At 38.0% G+C, this 21,018-nt stretch overlaps 2 protein-coding genes across 7 annotated transcripts in view; both read left to right on the top strand.

The window, feature by feature from the left end:
* The window catches only part of RSBN1 (round spermatid basic protein 1), a 62,858-nt gene extending 44,815 nt beyond the window's left edge, over positions 1-18,043 (top strand). The window contains exons 3-7 of the mRNA XM_053591683.1: positions 3,693-3,830; positions 4,174-4,316; positions 11,505-11,672; positions 12,812-12,920; positions 13,460-18,043. Of these exons, the coding sequence (XP_053447658.1) occupies positions 3,693-3,830; positions 4,174-4,316; positions 11,505-11,672; positions 12,812-12,920; positions 13,460-13,933 (1,032 nt within the window). The 3' untranslated portion in view covers positions 13,934-18,043. The remainder of the gene's footprint in view (positions 1-3,692; positions 3,831-4,173; positions 4,317-11,504; positions 11,673-12,811; positions 12,921-13,459) is intronic.
* A 2,175-nt stretch (positions 18,044-20,218) lies between these two features.
* PHTF1 (putative homeodomain transcription factor 1) overlaps positions 20,219-21,018 on the top strand; it is a 59,589-nt gene continuing 58,789 nt past the window's right edge. For all 6 annotated transcript variants that reach the window (XR_008380097.1, XM_053590929.1, XM_053590932.1 and 3 more), the window contains exons 1-2: positions 20,219-20,497; positions 20,779-20,853. Coding sequence is in view for 5 of the 6 variants with exons in the window: in XM_053590929.1 (XP_053446904.1) it covers positions 20,809-20,853 (45 nt within the window). In the remaining variant the exon portion in view is untranslated. The remainder of the gene's footprint in view (positions 20,498-20,778; positions 20,854-21,018) is intronic.

Raw genomic sequence — 21,018 nt, 5'->3', positions numbered from 1 at the left:
ATTAGTGATTTGTTTCAGGTGAATGGCCTGGGCAGAAGCTTGATTGCAATCATATGAAATGTGAATAAAAGGTAAGGCGAGGCAGTAGAGACAGGAAATACAGATGAATATTGCGGGAGTAGAATTTTGATGTGGAAAAGGTATATCAAGGTGATGGCAAGATGCAGAATATTTAATTTTAAAATGAGCTTAAATGAATTGGAATAGCCCAGAGATAGAACTAAATGGTTAGAATGTTTCAGGCTTGGGGTTTGCAGGCAGGGCTGGCTGGTAGAAGGATTTGGGTAGCATATCAGAGTGTGTTTTTATGAAAGGGTATAAATCTTGAAGTCTAGGCTAAATGCAGAGGGCACTAAAAGCAGGAGGGGACTGATACTGAGAAAGAGACATAGGTAAAGGAACGCCAGAGGTCTAATTTCTTGTAAGTAAAGGAATGAAAACAGGAAGTTTGTGGTTTATAATAAAGACTTTCTCTAATTTAGCCACATTTTTTCCAGATAGGCCTTATACATTGCAGCTCTTAAAATCTAGTCTTGGTATTATGTAGCATATTTATTTACCTGATGGTGCTTTGGCTGCTAAATAAAAATTGAACACTGTTAATTCCTCAGCACTCCTGGGTACTCACACATAAATATGACCCTGAAGATCCTCGTCAGATGAGCAGCTTTCTTTGCATGTAGATGAAAATAAACACGTTGACCTTGGCAAGATTAGGAGGTCATGAAAGTTTGCTATCTTTTGTGATCACATCCTCTCTTTTTCTTATGTCGATCCCTCCTTCCCCTCTTTGAGGTTTACTTTGTTTTTCTTTCCAAAAGGGAAAGATGCTTTATAGTTATTCATATCACATATTTATTATCCTTGGTGTTTGCAATTCTTTTTTTTCTTTTTTGTGGAGGTGGGTCTCATTACATTCTCAGGCTGGTCTGAACTCCTAGGCTTAAGCAATCCTCCTGCCTTGGCTGCCCAAAGTGTTGGGGTTCCAGGCATGAGCACCTGTACCCGGCCAATGTTTTCATTTCTAGGATGTCTTCAATTTCAATGCTGGTGAATTTTAATGAAATTTAAATTAAATAAGCTTGGAGTGGTGTGATATAAAAATACTGTTTCACTTTGTGTATCAAATTTAAAGTAACATGATTTCTTTCAAATAATGCATTAAGAGTTGCATAATCTCAAAGCTAGCAGATATGGCATTGTATTTTTTCAGAATTGGGTTTGAATTTCTGGAGCTTTAAATTCTGATAGGTCTTCAGGACATTCTTCTATAAAATGCCACTACCCTGTGCAGATTAGTAAAGGAATAGGTAAAGGAATTTCTGATAATGGGAAATAGTTGTGGGAAATATTGGGGGGGGGAGGAGTGGGGAGACTGGTATTTCGTAGTACTTCTGAAAGTAAATGATTCCTAGAACTGTTGTTGAAGGCTAACTCTATAGTTATTTTAGGATGATTGGCTTAGCAATGTTTGAATAGTGGTTTTAAAAAGAGTCCTTTTTTCCTCTTCCTTATCCCTATGGTGGTCCTCTTTTCCTTGCTGTCTCCTCTGGCTATTTAATAGTATGGCTGTCATACAAAACTTAGGGACGGTAATTCGTACAAATACATGCAACGTAATTCTGGCCTGGGTACTTGCTTCTTAAGGATTGCCTACAATGATCTTAGGGGATGGATTTGCAAGGAATTAAGAAATCCCTCTGCTTCTTGAGAACAAGATCTCAAGATTTTTTTTTTCCTGTGTATATGTATATGTGTGAGGGTGATGTTAAATTGTTTATGGGAATAAAAAAAGAGTTGATTCCAAAAATGCTGAAGAACTAATAGTGAAGAATTTTGTACTGGGTGGTCATTTCACTAATTGTGAAATATCAGGTGGTCATTTATGCAGATTGTTTCCTATTAAGACAAGATAGGTGGGCTCAGTGCCCATAGCACGGTGGTTATGGCATTGGCCACATGCCCTGAGGCAGGTGGGTTCACACCCAGCCCGGGCCAGCTATACAACAATGACAACTGCAACAACAACAACAACCAAAAATAGCTGGGCCTTGTGGCAGGTGCCTGTGGTCCCAGCTACTTAGGAGGCTGAGGCAAGAGAATTGCTTAAGCCTAAGAGTTTGTGGTTGCTATGAGCTGTGATGCCACGGCATTCTACCGAGGGTAACGAAGTTAAACTCTGTCTCTGAAAAACAAACAAAATAGGGGGCATTTGAAACAGTAACATTTGGTCCTTTAAAATTTTTTTTGAATCTTCAACAGAAACCTGCTTTTATAAAGGTAAAGCTATATATGTTAGGCTTTTCAATTTAATTTGCAGCTTAGTTAAAGTAGAAAGTGTTGGATAATGGATCTGAGGTGGGAATTCTGGTTAGAATCCAGTGTTTCTGGTCTAGTCCATTTCTATACACAGAATCTCTCTACCCTGGAAAAGTCTTTATTCTAAATTGAAGGTAGGATAAGATAAAAACATAAATTAATTGAGTAGAATCATTTGTATGGAATTAATAGGTAGATTCCATTTAAATAAGTGGTTCTCAACCTTCCTAATGCTGTAACCCTTTAATACAGTTTCTCATATTGTGGTGACCCCCAACCATAAAATTATTTTCCTTGCTACTTCATAACTGTAATTTTGCTACTGTTATGAATAGTAATGTATATATCTGATATACAGGATGGTCCTGGTTGACCTCTGTGAAAGGGTCATTCGACTCCCACCGGGGTCGCTACCCACAGGTTGAGAACCGCTGATTTAAATGCTAGATAGGATACTCTACGCTGCAAATTTCTATAGGGTATGCCCTAGATTCATGAGCGAGTTGATGTAGAGAAAATGTTTATGTGCTCGTAGGTAATAGACCTTAGAAAAGGGAAGGATTGTGGAGGGTGACCGGGAAGACTTCTGGAAAAGAAGAACTTTTGAACTGATCTTTGAAAGATGGATAAGATTTGGGTTGACAGAAAAGAGGACATTCCAAGTTGGGCAGATTCAAGAGAAAAATCATTGGAGGTAGAAATAAGTTTGACTTAAATAGAGAAAAAGATAAGCTCACCTAAAAGTGGAAGCTCTTATACAGTATTAATGGGAGATTGGATTTGATAATGGTCAGCTTTGGTATCTGGCCTGAAATGAAGACTTTCAAACTAGGGAATACAAAATGAATATGGGAGATTAATTTGGCTGTGGTTTTTTTTTTTTTTTTCTTTTTGCAGTTTTTGCAGTTTTTGTCCGGGGCTGGGTTGAACCCACCACCTCCAGCATATGGGGCCGGCACCCCACCCCTTTGAGCCACAGGCATTGCCCGGCCATGGTCTTTTTTTATTTCCTGTTGTGCCAATTTTACTGTTTGTTCTGGTTTTTCTTCTTAAATAAAGATCATACTTTAAAGTATTTACAAAGTTCAAAAATCATCATTCTTAGAGAAGTTTATCTTAATGTTGTCAATATTTCTTTGAGATGTTGGGACTATAAGCCAACTTGCACATTGAAATTTCTGTTTATGGCAAATGTATCAGTGTATTTGTCAGTGTGCTTTGGTGTCTCTTTCTAACTATTGACTTCATCCAAGGTACAGACAATTAAGTTCTTAGTATATAGAAGATACAGCAGCATTGGAAACAATACCCTCTCCTACTTTATATTATAGTGTACTTTGGTCCATTTTCTCCTCTCTTTCTTTTTATCTCAGGTCAACAGGACATACTGCTGTGGCACCTACCGAGCAGGTCCTATGCGGCAGATAAGTCTTGTTGGAGCCGTAGATGAAGAAGTTGGTGATTATTTCCCAGAGTTCCTTGATATGTTAGAGGAATCACCATTTCTGAAAGTGAGTATTAATTCAGATTATTAAAGTTCTTATCATTTCTTAAGTGGATATTTTACATTGAAGAGTGTTAACATTGCCTGTTAAAGTTTTATCCAATGTTTTGAATAGAAATGTTTAGAAAAGTACTGCTACATTGTGCTCGCTTTGGCAGCACATATACTAGAAAAGTACTGCTACAAAGTACCCAAATTATTTTTTTTATCTAAATTACTGTGCAAATAGCATTTATTTCTTTGTATATACTTGCAAAATATACTTTTTAGAACTTTCACTTGAATGGGTGGGAGTAATTTGTAAATAATGTACAATTTTTTTTAATGTAACTCATTCATCTGATTTCTAGATGACTTTGCCCTGGGGTACACTCTCCAGCCTCCGACTGCAGTGTAGGTCCCAAAGTGATGATGGGCCTATAATGTGGGTAAGGCCAGGAGAGCAGATGATCCCTACAGCAGATATGCCAAAGTCACCCTTCAAAAGACGACGGTAAACATTATTTTTCTCAAATAAGCAAAGCCACTTTTTATTCAGTTGGTTGCTTATGAAAATGCTACAGACCTGACCACAGCTTGAAGACCATGTATCTAGATTATTTGAAGAGGTCCCATAGATCTTCTAGTTGTAAGTTCCTTAGTCTGATCCACTCATTCATAACATAGTCATCCAGGGTGAGGCATCATTCTAAAAAACAAATTTAATTTTTATTTTCTTAAAACCTTGGTCCTAACCGTCTGCAGGATAAAAGATCAAACTTTCCAGTGTAGTCTGTAAGGATCTTTATTATGGCCCCAATAGTACCTCTTCAGATGTGTCTGCTTCTAAGTCTGCTCTAGCCATCCTGAATTCAGTTTCCAAGCCTTGGTCTTTCATAACATTTTGCTTTTGTATCGTTCTTTTTACATACAAATGGTATGGTATGTACTGTTCTTTTTTACGTACAATGGTATCCCCCACCTTCCTTTCTACCTAGCAGACTCTTAATACAGTTTTCCAAAACTTAACTTAGGAGTTACTTTGTATGTGAAACTTTTCTTTGTTCCCTTGGGTGATTAATTGTTCCCTTTTCTGTGTCAACAACATCCCGTTCATTAATCGTCTGTTCACGTGTTTTTATTTTTTACTGGAGCTCTTTGAGGGGAGCTCTTTGAGGACATGAACTGTTCCATTCATCTGTGTCCTTGTGACACAAAATAGTGTCCAGTATTTGCTGAATGGAGCCAATGCTATAGTCTAGTATAGAGCTTTAGTAGTTCATATTGGGCTAAAGTTTTATTTTTTATTTTTATTAGAGACAGAGTCTCACTTTGTTACCCTTGTCACAGCTCACAGCAACCTCCAGCTCTTGGGGCTTAGGCGATTCTCATGCCTCAGCCTCCTGAGTAACAGGGACTACGTCCACCACAATGCTTGACTTGTTTTTTTTTTGTAGTGGTTAAAGTTTGGCTGGGGCTGGGCGTGAACCCACCACCCTCCGTATATGGGGCCATATTCCTACACATTTAGGCATTGTAACCCTTTAGTTCATATATACTCATAGTATAAATTTTCTTTGTGCAATAATGAACTCATTCTTTACTTTAAAACTGGAAATTTTTCTCCCTTAGGGTTGATGTGTTATATTAAGATGCTGTTGTATCGCTTCTTAATGACTATGTACTTCACTGTGTGGTTGTATAAGGATTTACTTGATTAATTCTTTCTTAGTGTAAATGGTTTCCAGTTTTTCAATATAAACAGTATTTTGACAAACATGGCAGTGGTGCACTAGAGCTGATTTGTACCTGCTCATGGGAGCCATTATTAGCATTACCTTCTACTTCCACATTGAGTGATAGCACATTAATAGCTGGAAAGTTGGGAGTATTTATACACAGAAATCAGCAGATCAGCTATGAATCTGCCACCTTTTCCCACCGCCCCAAGCCAGGTATTAAGCATGTACAGTATACCACTGATTACACATAGAAGTATGTTGGTAGATATGTATCTGTGCATATGGGTGTTTGTTTTCTTAGTAGAAATTCCTAAAGGCTCAAAATAGACACATTTCTTTTTTTTTTTTTTTTTTTGAGACAGAGCCTCAAGCTGTCACCCTGGGTAGAGTGCGGTGCATCACAGCTCACAGCAACCTCAAACTCCTGGGCTTAAGCGATTCTCTTGCCTCAGCCTCCCAAGTAGTTGGGACTACAGGCACCCACCACAACGCCCAGCTATTTTTTGGTTGTAGTTGTCATTTTCGCTTGGCAGGCCCAGGCTGGATTCGAACCTGCCAGCTCTGGTGTATGTGGCTGGCACCTTAGCAGCTTGAGCTACAGGTGCCGAGTCAAAAATATACACATTTCTAATGGACCATTGGGAGTATACCAATTAATAACCCCATTTGTATAGTAAGATAGTGCCCTTTTCCTCAAACTCTTCAACTTTTTTTTTATTTTTTTTGGAGACAGAGAGTTGATTGCTATGGTGTCATATAGCTCACAGCAACCTCAAACTCTTGGGCTTAAGTGATTCTCTTGCCTCAGCCTCCCAAGTAGCTGGGACTACAGGTGCCTACCACACCACCTGGCTATTTTTGTTGTTGTTGTAGTTGTCATTGTTTAGCAGGCCCGGGCCAGGTTTGAACCCACCAGATCTGGTGTATGTGCCCTAACCACTGAGCTATGAGCTTCGAGCCTCTTCAGACTCTCAATTAACATTCTTTTTAATTTTATTGATCTGATTGTGCAAAAATGTTTCATTTTAATTTGCTTTTCTTTTATGGGTTTGTTATTTCTTCTTTTGAATGTTTTTCATTTGTAAAAATTCCATGTATATTCTGATTGTTAACCTTCTGTTTTCTTCTGTTGCACATTTTTCTTTTTCTTTTGGCTCTAAATTTTTGTTGTTTTTTACTCAGAAGTTTTTGTTTATATGTAGACAGATGTATGTATCTTTTCCTTTGAGGTTTCTCCTTTAGTAGTAGTGTTAGGCCTTCTCTCTTCAGTATTAAAATTATTCACCTACATTTTTTCTTAATATTTTTGTGATTTCAGTATTATTTAATCTACCTGGAATTGGTTTTGGTATAGAGGGAGAAATTTTAACATGTTCTCCCTAGTAGTTAGGCAGCTGTACCAACATCATTTATTTAATAATCTATTATTTCTCCAATAGTCTTAAGTTGCCATCAAATTTTATTTCTGTTGGTATTAAATGTTCTTAAGTGAAACATTCAAAAGCACTTTGAATTACAGTGAATTCATCAAAATGTAAATACTCATATTATCTTTTTGTATTAATGAGAACTTCTTGTTGCTGAAAATGGTAGAATAAAAATGTGAGAAGTAGTTCACTTACCAAGGGCACTGCTGTTGTAGTTGATCTTCCGATTTCTTTTTTTTTTTTGAGACAGAGTCTCACTTGTTGCCCTCTGTAGAGTGCAATGGCATCATAGCTCATAGCAACCTCAAACTTTTGGGCATAAGTGATTCTCTTGTCTCAATCTCTCGAGTAGCTGGGACTACAGGCCCTGGCCACAATGCCCAGCTATGTTAAGACACGGGGTCTTGCTATTGCATAGGCTGGTCTTAAACCTGTGAGCTCAGGAGTCCACCTGCCTCTTGCCTATGCCTCTGCCTCCCAGAGCGCTAGGATTACAGGCGTGAGCCACCGTGCCTGGCTGATCTTTGGCTTTTTGAACTCTAGAGTTAAAGAAACACATGCACATAGTTAAAAAAAAAAAAAAAAAAAAGAAAGAAAGAAAAGAAATACTATAGCAGAGCTTATAATGAAAAATCCTGTCCTCTTTTTCTTCCCAGGGGCAAACACATTTTTTACTAGAAGCAAAAACATTTGTTTATAATCTCTTTTTTTTTTCCCAAAAGTTTTGACAGGGTTTTGACTTGTTGGTATGATAGTCTTTTCTCTTATTCTCTGATTAGTTAGATAACTTCTACTTTACTGTCTTCTTTGCTAGTTCTTTATGTCAGCTATACTTACACATGGTTGAGATTGATTCATATTCTGCTTTAAAATCATAATCAAGTCTTATATGCTTTGTCAATAGGTGGATTCTAAAATTTGAAAGCCAAGAAATGGCATCTGTAATATTATAGGTATCTGTGTTTACTGCAGATGCAGATAGTAAGCTAAAAATTCTTACTGTAAGGTTCCAATTTTGTGTTACCACTCAAAGGAAGACTATATAAAAGAATCTTTCTTGCCTATATTTCATCTAGATACTCAAAATCATGCCACATTTTTAAAAGTTTTATATGTGAATCATGCTTTTTAAAAAAGTTCTGCTTTTCTTGCAGTTTCTGATTGCCCTTTTTGAAGGGGGGGGGATAAACTTTTCTTGACCATCTCCTAAATAAATTCTTTTCTGTTTATTGCTTAAGATACATTACTTTTTTCTAGAACCACACTGACTTTCTCATGACTATGGCTTTCTTCTATAACCTCTTTTTTTTTTTAGGGTGTTGGTAGTTACTTTGCATCCTGTAATTTTATTGTAGCCTCAAATTTTTTCCAGAATTTTATTAATGCTGTCTGCTCTAACACATTAATCTTTAAAGAAAAATATTATTTACTTAAAAAAAATTATTTATTTATTTATTCATTTATTTTGAGACGGGATCTTGCTCTGTCACCCAGGCTGGGGTGCAGTGGCATGATCCTCGCTCACTATAACCTCAAACTTCTGGGCTCAGGTGGTCTTCCCACCTCAGCCTGCTGACTAGCAGAGATTACAGGTGTGAGCCACCACACCCAGCCCATGGAAATCTTTTGAAGCTCTGTATTCTGCCTCAATGTGGAAGGCTTAGTTCACAATCCAACAACCTAGGACTTCCCATTTCATGCTTTTCTGCATTATTTTGTGGTTGTTGTCTTCCTAGGTTTATTTCCTTCTCTTGCTTGAGCAAATTCTCAAGTTAAATTTTAGGAAAAGGAAAGTATTTTAAGTCATTATGTGTTGAAAATTTCTTTTTCTGACACTAAATATGATTAAAAGGGTTTTTAGCATTACTCTATGGCTTCCTGCATCTAATATTATTTATGAGAAGTCTTAATGCTGGTATAATTTTTATTCTTTTGTAGGTACCCTGTTTCTTTTCTTGTCTGTAAGCTTATGGGATCCTCTATCATTAGCAGTCTAAAATTTCACAGTGATATATTTTTATTTCAGTCTTTCATTCCATTTTTAATCATCCTTTTTATTGTTTGGTAGGCTTCTTAAATGTCCTTTCTGGGTATTTTTCTTGCTTAATTGGTAATTCTTCATTTCTTTTGGAATCTATTATTCAGCTACTGGTATGATTATCCTCATAGTTCTTGTTATTTATCTTTTTGCTTTTGATTGAGACATTTACTTGAATTTTGTCTTTTTTTTTTTTTCCTTGAGACAGAGTCTCACTTTGTCTCCGTTGGTAGAGTGCTGTGGCATCATAGCTCATAGCAACCTCAAACTCGTAGGCTCAAGCAATTCTCTTGCTTTAGCCTCACAAGTAGCTGGGACTACAGGTGCCTGCCACAACGACTGGCTATTTTTAGAGACGAGGTTTTGCTCTGGCTCAGGCTGGTCACAAACCTGTGAGCTCAGGCAGTCCACCTGCTGAGGCCTCCCACAGTGCTAGGATTATGGGCACGAGCCACCACTCCTGGCCCCTTGAATTTTGTCTTCTAACTTTTTCTTTTGAATTTTTAAATTTTAGCATTGTTTATTTTGGTCTTTCTCTTTCAGTCTGCTATCTTCAAATATATCTAGTAATTCTTAGTTGACCCATTCATATTTTAAGATAGAGCTTTGGCCTAGAGAGTTCTGTTTACTTCTTGATGAGGCTCGTTAACAGGTAGGTTTGAATTTAGAGTAAACAGGCATAGAAGAGGACATTAAATGATGTGTTTAGACATCAGAGGATTATGTTCTATTTATATGGCAAGTTCAATGTGTTCAGAGAAAATGTAGTTTTTTTTGGCTGAAAGTTTACCAGGATGTTTTTGTATAGGCAATTTTGACTCAAACTGCTTCATAAAATAAAATGTTTGTTATATTCTGTATCAGGAAGTCCAGAGAAGTTGGCTCTAGGTGCTCATCTGGACAGTGGCTCAATGCTGTTATCAAGGAACCAGATCCTTTTCCTTTTCTGCTTTATCATTCTCTTGGTCTAGTCTAGAGGCAAGATCCTCCTAGGCTTTGTATTCACACTGTTTTCCTGTTATGATTGCTGGATGGCTACAGCAGTTCCAGGCATCAATCTGGATCTGGTTGTATCTAGTAGAGGAAGAGACTGTCTTCTCTTGTACTTCTTTCTTTTTTTTTTTTTTTTTTTTTAACACATTTATTTATTTATTTATTTATTTTTTTGTGGGTTTTGGCTGGGGCTGGGTTTGAACCCGCCACCTCCAGCATATGGGACCGGCACCCTACTCGTTGAGCCACAGGGGCCGCCCCTCTTGTACTTCTTTCTTAGGAGCTACGAAACTTCCCAGAAGTCTCTTCAGCAGATTTCCTTTCATTATTATTAGCCAGAATCAGTTCATGTCTTTTTGAAATCAGTCACTGGCAGGGGAAATGAGCTTATCATAGTTTTCCAGGACTCATCATGATCTATTAAAACCTCTGGAGCTTGTGAATGACATCATGTATAGCGTAGGCTCATATACCCCATGAAAACCAAGGTCTGTCAAGGGGAATAAAGAAGAGGAGTGGATGCTGCATGGGTAGTCATTGTCTACTCCCTGGGGTAAATGCTTGTCTCTGTTTCTACCTGCAAGGGTTATTGTCATTATTATGCTTGGCTGGTTATTTTTGTTTTTTTGCTTCATTCTGTCTCCTCAGCTAGAGTGCATTGGTGTCATGATAGCTCACTGGAATGTCAGACTGGTCTCAGACTTCTGCCTCAGCCTCCCAGAGTGCCAGTTGGCTGTTTTTTTGAAATAGCCCTCTCCAAAATCTACTGGGTTGATCTGTCTGTTTGGGTGCTTATCCCTTCTTGTATATTCTAGGCCTGTGATTTTCTCTGTTCAGTTTTATTAGTCTAAGACTTTGGTAATTTTCGATCTTGTAGAAGTTTGTTGATTATTGTTTATTCACTAATTTATTTCCTTTGTTGCTTCTTATTCCTTTACTGTCCACCTTTAGATTATTATATGTAGAAAGTTTTAAGCATATAAAAATGCGGAAGATATCTCCTTGTGTATTTAATAATATCAACCCATGGCCCATTTTATATACTCATTCATTCCCTCATATAATCCTCTCTCCTCCTATTATGAGTTTGAAGCCTTTTACTTTCATTTTAATGTTGAAAGAGATCACATGGATACTTACTTTGCCAACTTAAATCAGATCTCTAGTGAAATGTTTTGAGGGTTGGAAATCAAGATGACTGAAGATAAAGAAGCATATAGCCTTAAACTTTGAATTACATTTTCCGTTGTTAATGTAGAAATACTACATTTGAGCCTAATCTAAGCTATAGCTGATTATTTATTATGACCTATAAGAAGGGGAAGTTAATCACATTAAGCACGATAGTATAGTATGTTAAATGCTAATGATCAAAATTTTTTAACCCTTTTGAGCTCCCATCTTATTTGAATCTGGTATTCTGTGCCTTATTGTTATTGATAAGTTTTGGGGGGCTCTTTCTTCCTTGCTTTCCCTTTGCTTTACAACCACATCAACTCCAGATCAATGAATGAAATTAAAAATCTCCAGTACCTACCTCGGACCAGCGAACCCCGTGAAGTCCTCTTTGAAGATAGGACAAGAGCTCATGCTGATCATGTAGGTCAGGGGTTTGACTGGCAGAGTACGGCTGCTGTTGGAGTTTTGAAAGCTGTACAGTTTGGTGAATGGTAAGTTAATGGAATGCAACTGCAAGGTTTGTTAACATCTAAGAAAATGTGGGCTCTACTTAAAGATTGGGGACCAATTTTTAAGTTGTGATAAAATACACAAAAAGTTCACCATCTTAATCATGTTTAAACTGAATAGTAAAGTATAATTACATCATTGTGAAACAGATCTCTAGAACCTTTTCATCTTGCAAAGCTGAAACTGTACCCATTAAACAATAGTTCCATTTTTCCCCTTACCCCCAGGCTCTGGTAACCATCATTTCCCCATCTGTTTTTATGAATTTGGGTACTTTATATATAAATATAGTCATACGATATTTGTCTTTTTGTGACTGACTTAATTCTTTTTGCATAATGTCTTCAAGGTTCATCCATGTTGTAGGAAATGTCAGAATTTCCTTTTTTTTTTTTTTTTTTGCCACCCTCAAACTCTCCTTTTCATAGCTCCTTCCTTTTTTAAGGTTGAGTAATAATCCGTTGTGTGTATATACCACATTTTGTTAATCCATTTGTCCATCAGTGGGCATTTGGGTTGCTTTCCCCTGGCTATTGTGAATAATGCTGCTATGAATATGGGTGTACAAATATCTTCATGTCCTCGCCTTCATTCCTTTTGGATATATACCCAGAAGTGGAGTTGCTAGATCATATGGTAACTATACTTTAAATTTCTTGAGGAACTGCCAGACTGTTTTCCATAGTGGTGCACTATTTTATGTTCATTTACCCTCCCCACTGATACCTTTTTTTAGTAGAGACACCTGAGCTCAAGCAATCCCCCTGCCTTGGCCACCCAGAGTGCTAGGATTACAGGTGTGAGCCACTGCACCTGTCTAAAGTTGGGGCCCAATTTAACAAAGCTCAGGACATAGAGATGCAAAGTGGTGAGAAAATTATAAATGCAACTAATTTAGAATAAAATTATTCTTTTTAGCCTTTGTTTTAATTTTGCAACAATCTGATTTTCATCTTTTTTTGTTTTATTACTTTTATTTTTTGAAAATAGTGTACCTAGTCCTTAGAATCTGTGTGTTTATTTCTTTGCCAGTAGTAGCATTTCCAGGAACAAGAAAATTGAAATTTGCCATTTTTCATTGTGACATGCTTATCTCTAAAACTTAGTTTGTTAATCTTAGGAGTGACCAACCTCGCATAACCAAAGATGTGATTTGTTTTCATGCTGAGGATTTTACTGATGTTGTACAGAGACTTCAGTTAGACCTTCATGAACCCCCAGTTTCCCAGGTAATAACTTTTTTTATTACCCTTTGAGTAAGATACTTGAAATAAGTATCTGTACCTATTTTATTTTGCATAGTGACTTTAATTTTATTACTATCAAAGGCTAGTGGGAAGGGTGTTAAAAATTATTAAAACAGAGCTTCCCAAGCAGAATGCTTGAGGTCTCTTCAACCTTTGGGATGCCATATGGGTCTGGGATGGAGAAAGGGTCCAGGCTCCTCAGTTCTGGGCAGTCTTTACTTGTTGACATGACACTGAAAGGGAGATAAAATGTTGCCCTTAGATGTGGCAAAGAATATTGATATGTAGCTGCATTCTGAGATACTTATTTAAATGATTCTGTAGGCCATCCTGACTTTAATATGAGGAAAAATGTCTCCCAAGCATTATAGGAATATTTAGCAAGTTATGCATCCTTGAGTATTACTTTACTTGTCATCGTAACACATTTCCTCTCTACTATTTTCTTGTGCTAATTACATTTCATTTCACTAAATTATTACATATTTTAAAGTTTCATGTAACTTTTTTTCTTTCTGTAGTGTGTACAGTGGGTGGATGAAGCTAAACTAAACCAAATGAGACGGGAAGGTATTCGTTATGCTAGAATTCAGCTTTGCGACAATGATATCTACTTCATCCCTAGAAATGTTATTCATCAGTTCAAAACAGTGTCAGCAGTATGCAGCTTAGCTTGGCATATAAGACTTAAACAGTACCACCCTGTTGTGGAAGCCACTCAAAACACAGAAGGCAATTCTAACATGGACTGTGGTTTAACTGGAAAGCGAGAATTAGAAGTTCCCTCCCAGTGTGTGAGGATAAAAACTGAATCCGAAGAAACAAGCACAGAGATGCAGCTTCTGACAACTGCTTCAACACCCTTCCCATCTTCATCAGAACTTAATGTACAGCAAGATCAGAAGACTCAGCCTATTCCAGTTTTGAAAGTGGAAAGTAGACTGGACTCTGACCAGCAACACAATCTGCAAGAACATTCAGGCACTCCTGTGTGATATGTACATATTCAAACACATTTTTTAACTTTTTTAAATTTTGATGTGAAGTTATAGTTTTATAACTGGCTTAAGTTAAGTTTTATCGGAGAAATCTTGCCTATAATTCTATAAAGAGAAATGACATTCCACAAATGTCAAGCATATCTTTTTTACACAGATTATGCAAAGTTAAGAGTTGTATCTTATCCCGTTAGTACAGTATGTAATAGTGGGTCTGCTGCTACTTTCTGTTTTTAAGGTGTGAGGTAACACTTCAATCTCTTCTTGAAATCAAAATGAGAATTCTCTTGAATAACAGATTCTTATTTGGTGAATTATTCACTTCCCTTAATTTTATCTTGCCTGTCTTTTGCCATATTTGCTGTTTTTATGATACACCAGATTTATGATTTAGGATTTGTATGTCTTTATGGCACAGATGCAATTTTTATAGTAAAAATGGCATAGGTTGCAGGAAAGAGTTCCTGCATCTGGTGTATGGGCAAGTAAATTATTTAGTTCTAACCACAAAGAACAAGTAGTTTCTAAGGAAAATTCAGTGGCTCTCTGGTTTCTTAACAAAAGAGAAAGCACAGCACTTTCTGATCCAAACTGTCTTTTTTGTATGTTATTTAAAGCCCAGTGGATATTCAATTAAAAAAAAATCTAAAGATGAATAGTCCTTGGTCATTAATTATCCACGGTTCATTAATCTATTCTAAAATATGTGGTAACTATGGAAGATATTTTGAGTAAAAGAGATAATGTTGACATGATACTCTATTCTAGCATCCTAGCATCCTCACATTTTGTGTGAGTACTTTTGCTGCCTAAACTGATTACAAATAATCAAACTTAGAGAATGATATGAGTCTTTCTGATGAGGCTGCCATAGTTTGAACATCAAACTTAGGGTAAACTATTCTTGTATTTGGCATCAACCTCTTCATGATTAACTATCTATTATTGAGACACTTCACAGTTTTAACTGGTGAATACCTGGGTTTTTTTTAGTATTACTCTGTGTTGCTATTTTCTATAAGGAACACGGCATTAGGCTTCATCCTAGAGTTTCAGGTAGCCTAATGCTTAGTGCCTGAGTATTTCAATTTTTTTCTTTCAAACAGGCACTGTTCATATAGCTAATGTGGTCCTAACTTTGTATTATTTTAGAATGTTAACACTATACACATTATACTTTCTCTTAGTTAATAACAGTAGGCCTTTGTTTCTTAAAGGAAGAGTACTCTCCACACCTAAGACCAGATTCTTGTATCTACCTGGTTACAGTGCAATTTGGAGATTTTTTTTTTCCCTGGATGGTGAGATTTGAAATACTTACATTAACATAGGCAAAAAAAAAAAAAAGATGCTGCTGCTTTATTATGTCTGTCACCATGAAAACTTAGCTGCATCTTTTGAAATATCAAATATGAATTATTTCTAAAATATTCTGAAATAGGTTAAATCTTATATAAATATTACTTTGTGCAATATTGTTGTGTAGTTAAATGCATATTAGCAAAGTATAGAGGTCACTGTGTAAAACGATAGAAAAGTAACCAACAGCAAATACTGCAGTGATTAGTTAGAATCTGTATTATTCTTTATATATATGTATATGTATGTATTCTCTGTTACAAAGGATGAAGACAAATAGGGAAACATTTTAATGTAAACCATTTATGAATTGGAAGTGATGTTGGCTTTAGTTATCTTTGTAAATAAGGTAATTAGAATGGTATGAAAGGTAATGTGATTATTGCAGGGGTGTTTTTAATCTTGGGTATAAATTCTAGGCTAAATTCTAGTTTATCAAGACTAGTTTATAAGGGACCTGCCTTTGAGGGTGTTTTTGTTATTTTGGGGGGAGAGTGTTAATCACAAAGTGTGTGGGTTTGCGTATCTCGTTTTTATTTTTCTGTCCAGAAGAATTTCATAGAGCTTTACCAGGCTGTGCAAAGTAAAATTCTTCTCAGGCAACATTTGCTTTTTAAAATAATCATGAAGAGCAAGGTTGTTTAAGCAAAAAGTTTTTTTTCTTGTCTTCCAAGATCCAATTTTCCCATCTCCCACTTGCCATCCAGCAGATGTCATCTGTCATCTAAGCTGGTCATTGCTAATAAACAAGGAGACTGTCTCCTGACAGCCAGCACTGTGTTTAATCACTCAGGAACCAGCGGATCTGCAAAGACCTACAATCAAAAGCAAATCCCTATTTTCCTTTTATAAAACATTCTACCCTCACCTCCAATATAAACACATTAAAAGTATAAAAATGTTTGAAATCATGTACTAGTAAATTCATTGTATGTTAGAATTGCAATAGAATGGAGAGAAACATTTAGCTAGTAATGTATCTGGAAACCCTGAATGTCCTATGTGAGTGAGTATTAGATTTTAATAGCATGCTTTAAAGACTGATGACTATAAAAGCAGACCTTTTGAGTTTTTTACTGCTTTCAAAGCTATATCCTAGTTTAGTGATGCAAATGATCACAACTTTTCTAAATCATAAAGTTACTTGGTTTGGTGGAGTGAGGCATGGAGCAATCTGGCGTCTTCTGGTTTGTAAAGTAGTGATGGCAGTGAAGTTGTAACTGGAATTTAAGCTGATCTTCCTTTTTGGTATATTATTTGTTGTGCCAACTCTTGAGATTACTTGCAGAATGTGGCTGTAAGTTTTAGTATTTTGTGGAGCAGAGGGATATTTTTAAAATGTGCTTATGGAAAGGACCCAATAAATGAATATTCCTAACTTAGTTAAATAGAGTGATTTTACGGTATCCATTAAATAGGATTAAAGTCTTCCCCTTGCCCCAGAAGTCATTTTCTGATTACCAAGATATGCTCTGAGTAGGATTATGATACAAAGAGGTAGTCCAAATTCATAAAGCAATAATAAAAACCTGCGTATTAGTCCCCCCAAACTTTTAATTCTTTAAAACTGAATTCCTAGACTTAATTGTATTTTTAATTTGCTTATTTAGTACTTAGAATTTTTTAACTGGTACTTTGTTTTTAATTAAAGACTTTTGAAAAGTGCCCTTTCCCCTTAGAGACAGTTGGAATATCAATTGACTAATATTACAAACTCTTACAGGGGGAAAAAGAACCTTATTAAATGAATTCTTTACTAAACCTTAGGAAAAAATGTCTTGCATCAGTCTTAATAGGCATAAAGGTCACACTTTAATGACTGGAGAAACTCTTTTATTGCCTTTCCCTATATAAATGTTATTGTTTAGAATGAAAACTAATATAGGAACAAGACTCCAAAATCCATGAAAACCCTTAGTGAATATATTCCTGATCATTAATATTAGCCTATTATATTTTCATCTGTATTTGCCATTAAAAATTTATTTGCATTTATATTTTTAGGACGATTTTGTTTATTTTTATCATTGCTACAGGTTTTTAAAAAAGAACCTTTCACTAGCACATACCAGATGTTGATGTTTGTGCTAAGTTTTATGTTTTTAAGACAGGTTGTAGCTGTATTTATTGGCCATGCAAGTAGAGGAAATGCACAGTACATGTTTTTCTTTAGCACGTAAGGGTCTTACTCTTATCTTGAAAGGTGGTTGCTTTAAAAGCAAATGTCTCTCCATAAATATTATGGCCTTCCATTTTCTTCATCCATTTTTTAGGATCCACTTGTGCATGTAGTTGAGACCACTGTCTCTTAAAATATAGCACTTTTCAATTCTTTCTAAAGAAATACTTATGTATTACTATCACATGTTGTAAATTTTCATGTAATAGTGTTTTCTGTGACTAAACTCCATTTTGATTGGCAGCTATGACTTTTTTTCCTGTGGCTTTAATTTATCTAAGAGGTCTTTGCATATAGATGAAATGTATAATTTGCCTGGCGGACTATTTGCGTTGTGTGGCCTTAGTTTGTTTATTGACATTAACAAGTGTTTTAAAAAGGTTTTTAATGAATAGTCTTAAATCTAAATTTGTGTGAATAATAATCCTTTTAACAGTGCTTTTTTGTAGCTGTCTAAGTGTGTTAAATTGTTAAGCTATTTCTTTGTAAAATAGGACAATGGAATGCATAGAGGTTTTTTTTTTCCTGTAAAGTATTTTTTTAATAAACAAAGTCTGATTTGTCCTTTACTCGTGTTTCATTACAAAATGAGTAGCACATGTGAATCCTAGATACCTGGAACCTGTTTTTAGGGTACTGATCCCTGCCCTTCTCTCTATCCCGTTATTACAAAAAATTTAGAAAATCTTGAAATTTTCCTTTCTAAAGATGTCTGGAGGAAATTCCATCCATATTGAGATGTAGTTAGTTTTGGGGAAGAAAAATAATTACCTTTGACATTCGTGGCATTTATGTATCTTGTTGCTTAAATTAAGAGGACCATTTAACACTTTTCTGGTGATATACACGGAGTATTAATGCAGATGAATAGACTTTTCAGATGTCATTTTGATGTATTTTACGTGATACAACAAAATGGATTTCCTCATCAGTTTTTGTGTGAACTCTTCATTAAGCACCTGTCCACAGCAGCCCTTGATCTGATCAAGGAAGGGAACTAACATTTTTTGAGTATGCCACAGCCCAGGTACTTCATACAAGGGAATCTCATTTAATCCTCACAGCCTTTACTAGGAAGGTAATTATCTCCATAATCCAGGTGAGAAAACAGGCTTGTTAGTTTGAATAAATTGCCTAGGATCATGTACTTCATTAGTGGAAGCAGGGATTTGGATGCTGTTCTGTGTTCAAATGCCCTGTTAGTGGCTGCCTTAGAAGCACTGAAGGTTTTCTGACAGGGCTCCTGAAAAACAGTTTGCTACTTACCCCTATTCTCTCATAAGGACTTTAAGTGATTCAGTTCCTCCACACACCCCTAAACCAAGCTCTTTCGTTCACTACCTCACAAGGAAATTAAATGCTTTTGCTGTTAATGTAATTTAGGTTTTAAAGCAAATAGATGTGCTCTAAATGACTTTTTCATTTGTTATTCATTTACTTTTTAAGTTGGCCATTTGTCTTAAAGCCCACCAGAACCCTAATGTTTAGCTCTAAGGGGAAGGGGAAAAACTATCACGGAACAAAAGCAGAAGGAATGTATTTAATAATGTACAAAAATAAGTCTGGGTGAAATAATTTTTAAGAATTAGTCTTGTGGGAGTTACTTTTATCTTAATCTATTTTCTTCGTCGGTAAAATGGAGTTAACTTCCTCCTAGGTGCTGATTTAACAGAGTATAAGAAATGTTTGTAAAACATTTAGTTCCCCGCCTTTTAGGCTTTCTCAAGTGGAAGCTATTACCGTCTTTGGCATTCCCTGACTCAAATGATTCATGCTGCAGGCAAGCTAGAGGTTCTTGAGGTGAGAATGACCTGTAGGGGCCAGAGTTCCAGTAATGGCAAAAATAGAGTGGCTCAGAAACCCCTTTAACATATCCTTCAATACTAAGGATACTAAAGGGCTCAATCCCAATCCTTCTTTTCTCTTGACCTCTATCAGCCTGCTTGAATTCTTAATCTAGAAACAGTCTCCGCTGCCACTTTCCTTTAATTCTAATCTGGGGAAAGTCTCCTGTGACTCCCTCAAGCCTTGTCACCAGAAATCTAAAGTCACAGAGGTGATGGGGCGGGGGAGGGAGTCATTAAGCCGCAGCCTGCCAGGCTTTTCGTCCCAGGGCAGCGTAAATGCCAGCAAACATTAGTTCATCTAACAGATACTGAGAACCTGTGCGCCAGGCTCGTGCAAGGTCCGGGTCTTCGACCTCATTGAGCCCATACAGGCCACTGGGGAAAACCGATGTTGAATGAAACGCAAAGTGCTACGTAGACATGAGCCGGGAACGATCAGAATAGCAGGACCGACCTCCTTTAGGTGGCTCGATGGGAAAGTCATTTCCGAGAAAGCGACTTTCAAGTCGAGACCTGGTGTGTGACCCGGGGCGGCTCGCTCTGTGTCCCCAGCCCCTCCACCCCGGCGCCGGGACCGAGGCGCGGCTGGGAGGCCCGGCCCAGGGGCGGAGCTGCCTCCGCGGAGAAGGCCGGAAAGCGGAAGCCGAGGGCGGCGCGCCGCGGGAGGCCCGGCTGCCTTCGCCTCGCTCTGGGCGGGCTGAGTCACCGCTCGGCCCGGCCCGGCCCGGCCCGGTTCGGCTGGGCGAGAGACGAGCCCCGCCGCCCCGCCGCCCCGCGGGCCTGGGGCCTTTGCACCTGTCTTTTCCAGCCTGGCACAAAACCACAGCTGTCGCCGTAGCTATGGCGGCCTAGCGTAGACCCGTTCCCTTTATATCCCTCTCATTTCCCCGTTCATTCTTTGCTTATTTTACGTTCCGTCTGACGACCGTGTAGGTTGCGCTCGTCGGGCGCCGCCCCTGCGGCGAGAGGCCCCGGCGGAGCGGACGCGGGGAGGCGGGCTGCCTCGGAGGGGAGGTGGCCTCCGCCGTCTCCATGGTAACGGCCCAGCCGGCGTCTTCGCCTCCAGGGGAAGATGCGGCCTGCAGGGCCCGCAGCCTCGCCCCCCGCCTCACGGCCGGGCGGGGGCCACTGAGGACGGAGGCCCGGGCCGCTGGCCTGCGGGGCAGCGGGCACCAGGTGAGGGCCGGGAGCGGAGGAGGTGGGGCGCAGGTCAGCCCCAGCGGTCCACTCCCCCGCAGCCGGGAACACACTCGCTCAAGATGTTGCAGAGGCTTGGCTCGGGTCGCCGCTGCGCCAGGGTGTTTTTGGTTTATTTATTCTTTTTATCCTGGCAAACGGCAGAAGAAATAGACAGCAGCTCATGGAGAGGCTGAGGGATGCGATTTTCGAGTTTTACCCAAACTGGGAGAATAAACTTCAGCAACTGGACTCACCGACTGGTTTTCCTTCATTTTCAGTGAAATCCCATTCTCTGGCTGGAGACACAGATGGCCTCAAATGAGAGCGATGCTATATCGTGGTACCAAAAGAAGGTAATACCAGTATCTTTTCGTTGTGAACCATTATTCCTACTAAAAGCTTCCACAAAGGATATCATGTTACTTTCCCCCCGAGTTTGGTAGTGCCAGGCATTCTTTTGTGGTATTTGAACATAAATGAAAAAAATTGATGGACAAGGTCATTCTGCCTTTTAAACC

This window comes from Nycticebus coucang, chromosome 5 (genome assembly GCF_027406575.1).
Source record: "Nycticebus coucang isolate mNycCou1 chromosome 5, mNycCou1.pri, whole genome shotgun sequence".
Classification (NCBI taxonomy): Eukaryota; Metazoa; Chordata; class Mammalia; order Primates; family Lorisidae; genus Nycticebus; species Nycticebus coucang.
The sequence above is the reverse complement of the archived record's forward strand: the minus strand, read 5'-3'. Positions and strand labels throughout refer to the sequence as shown.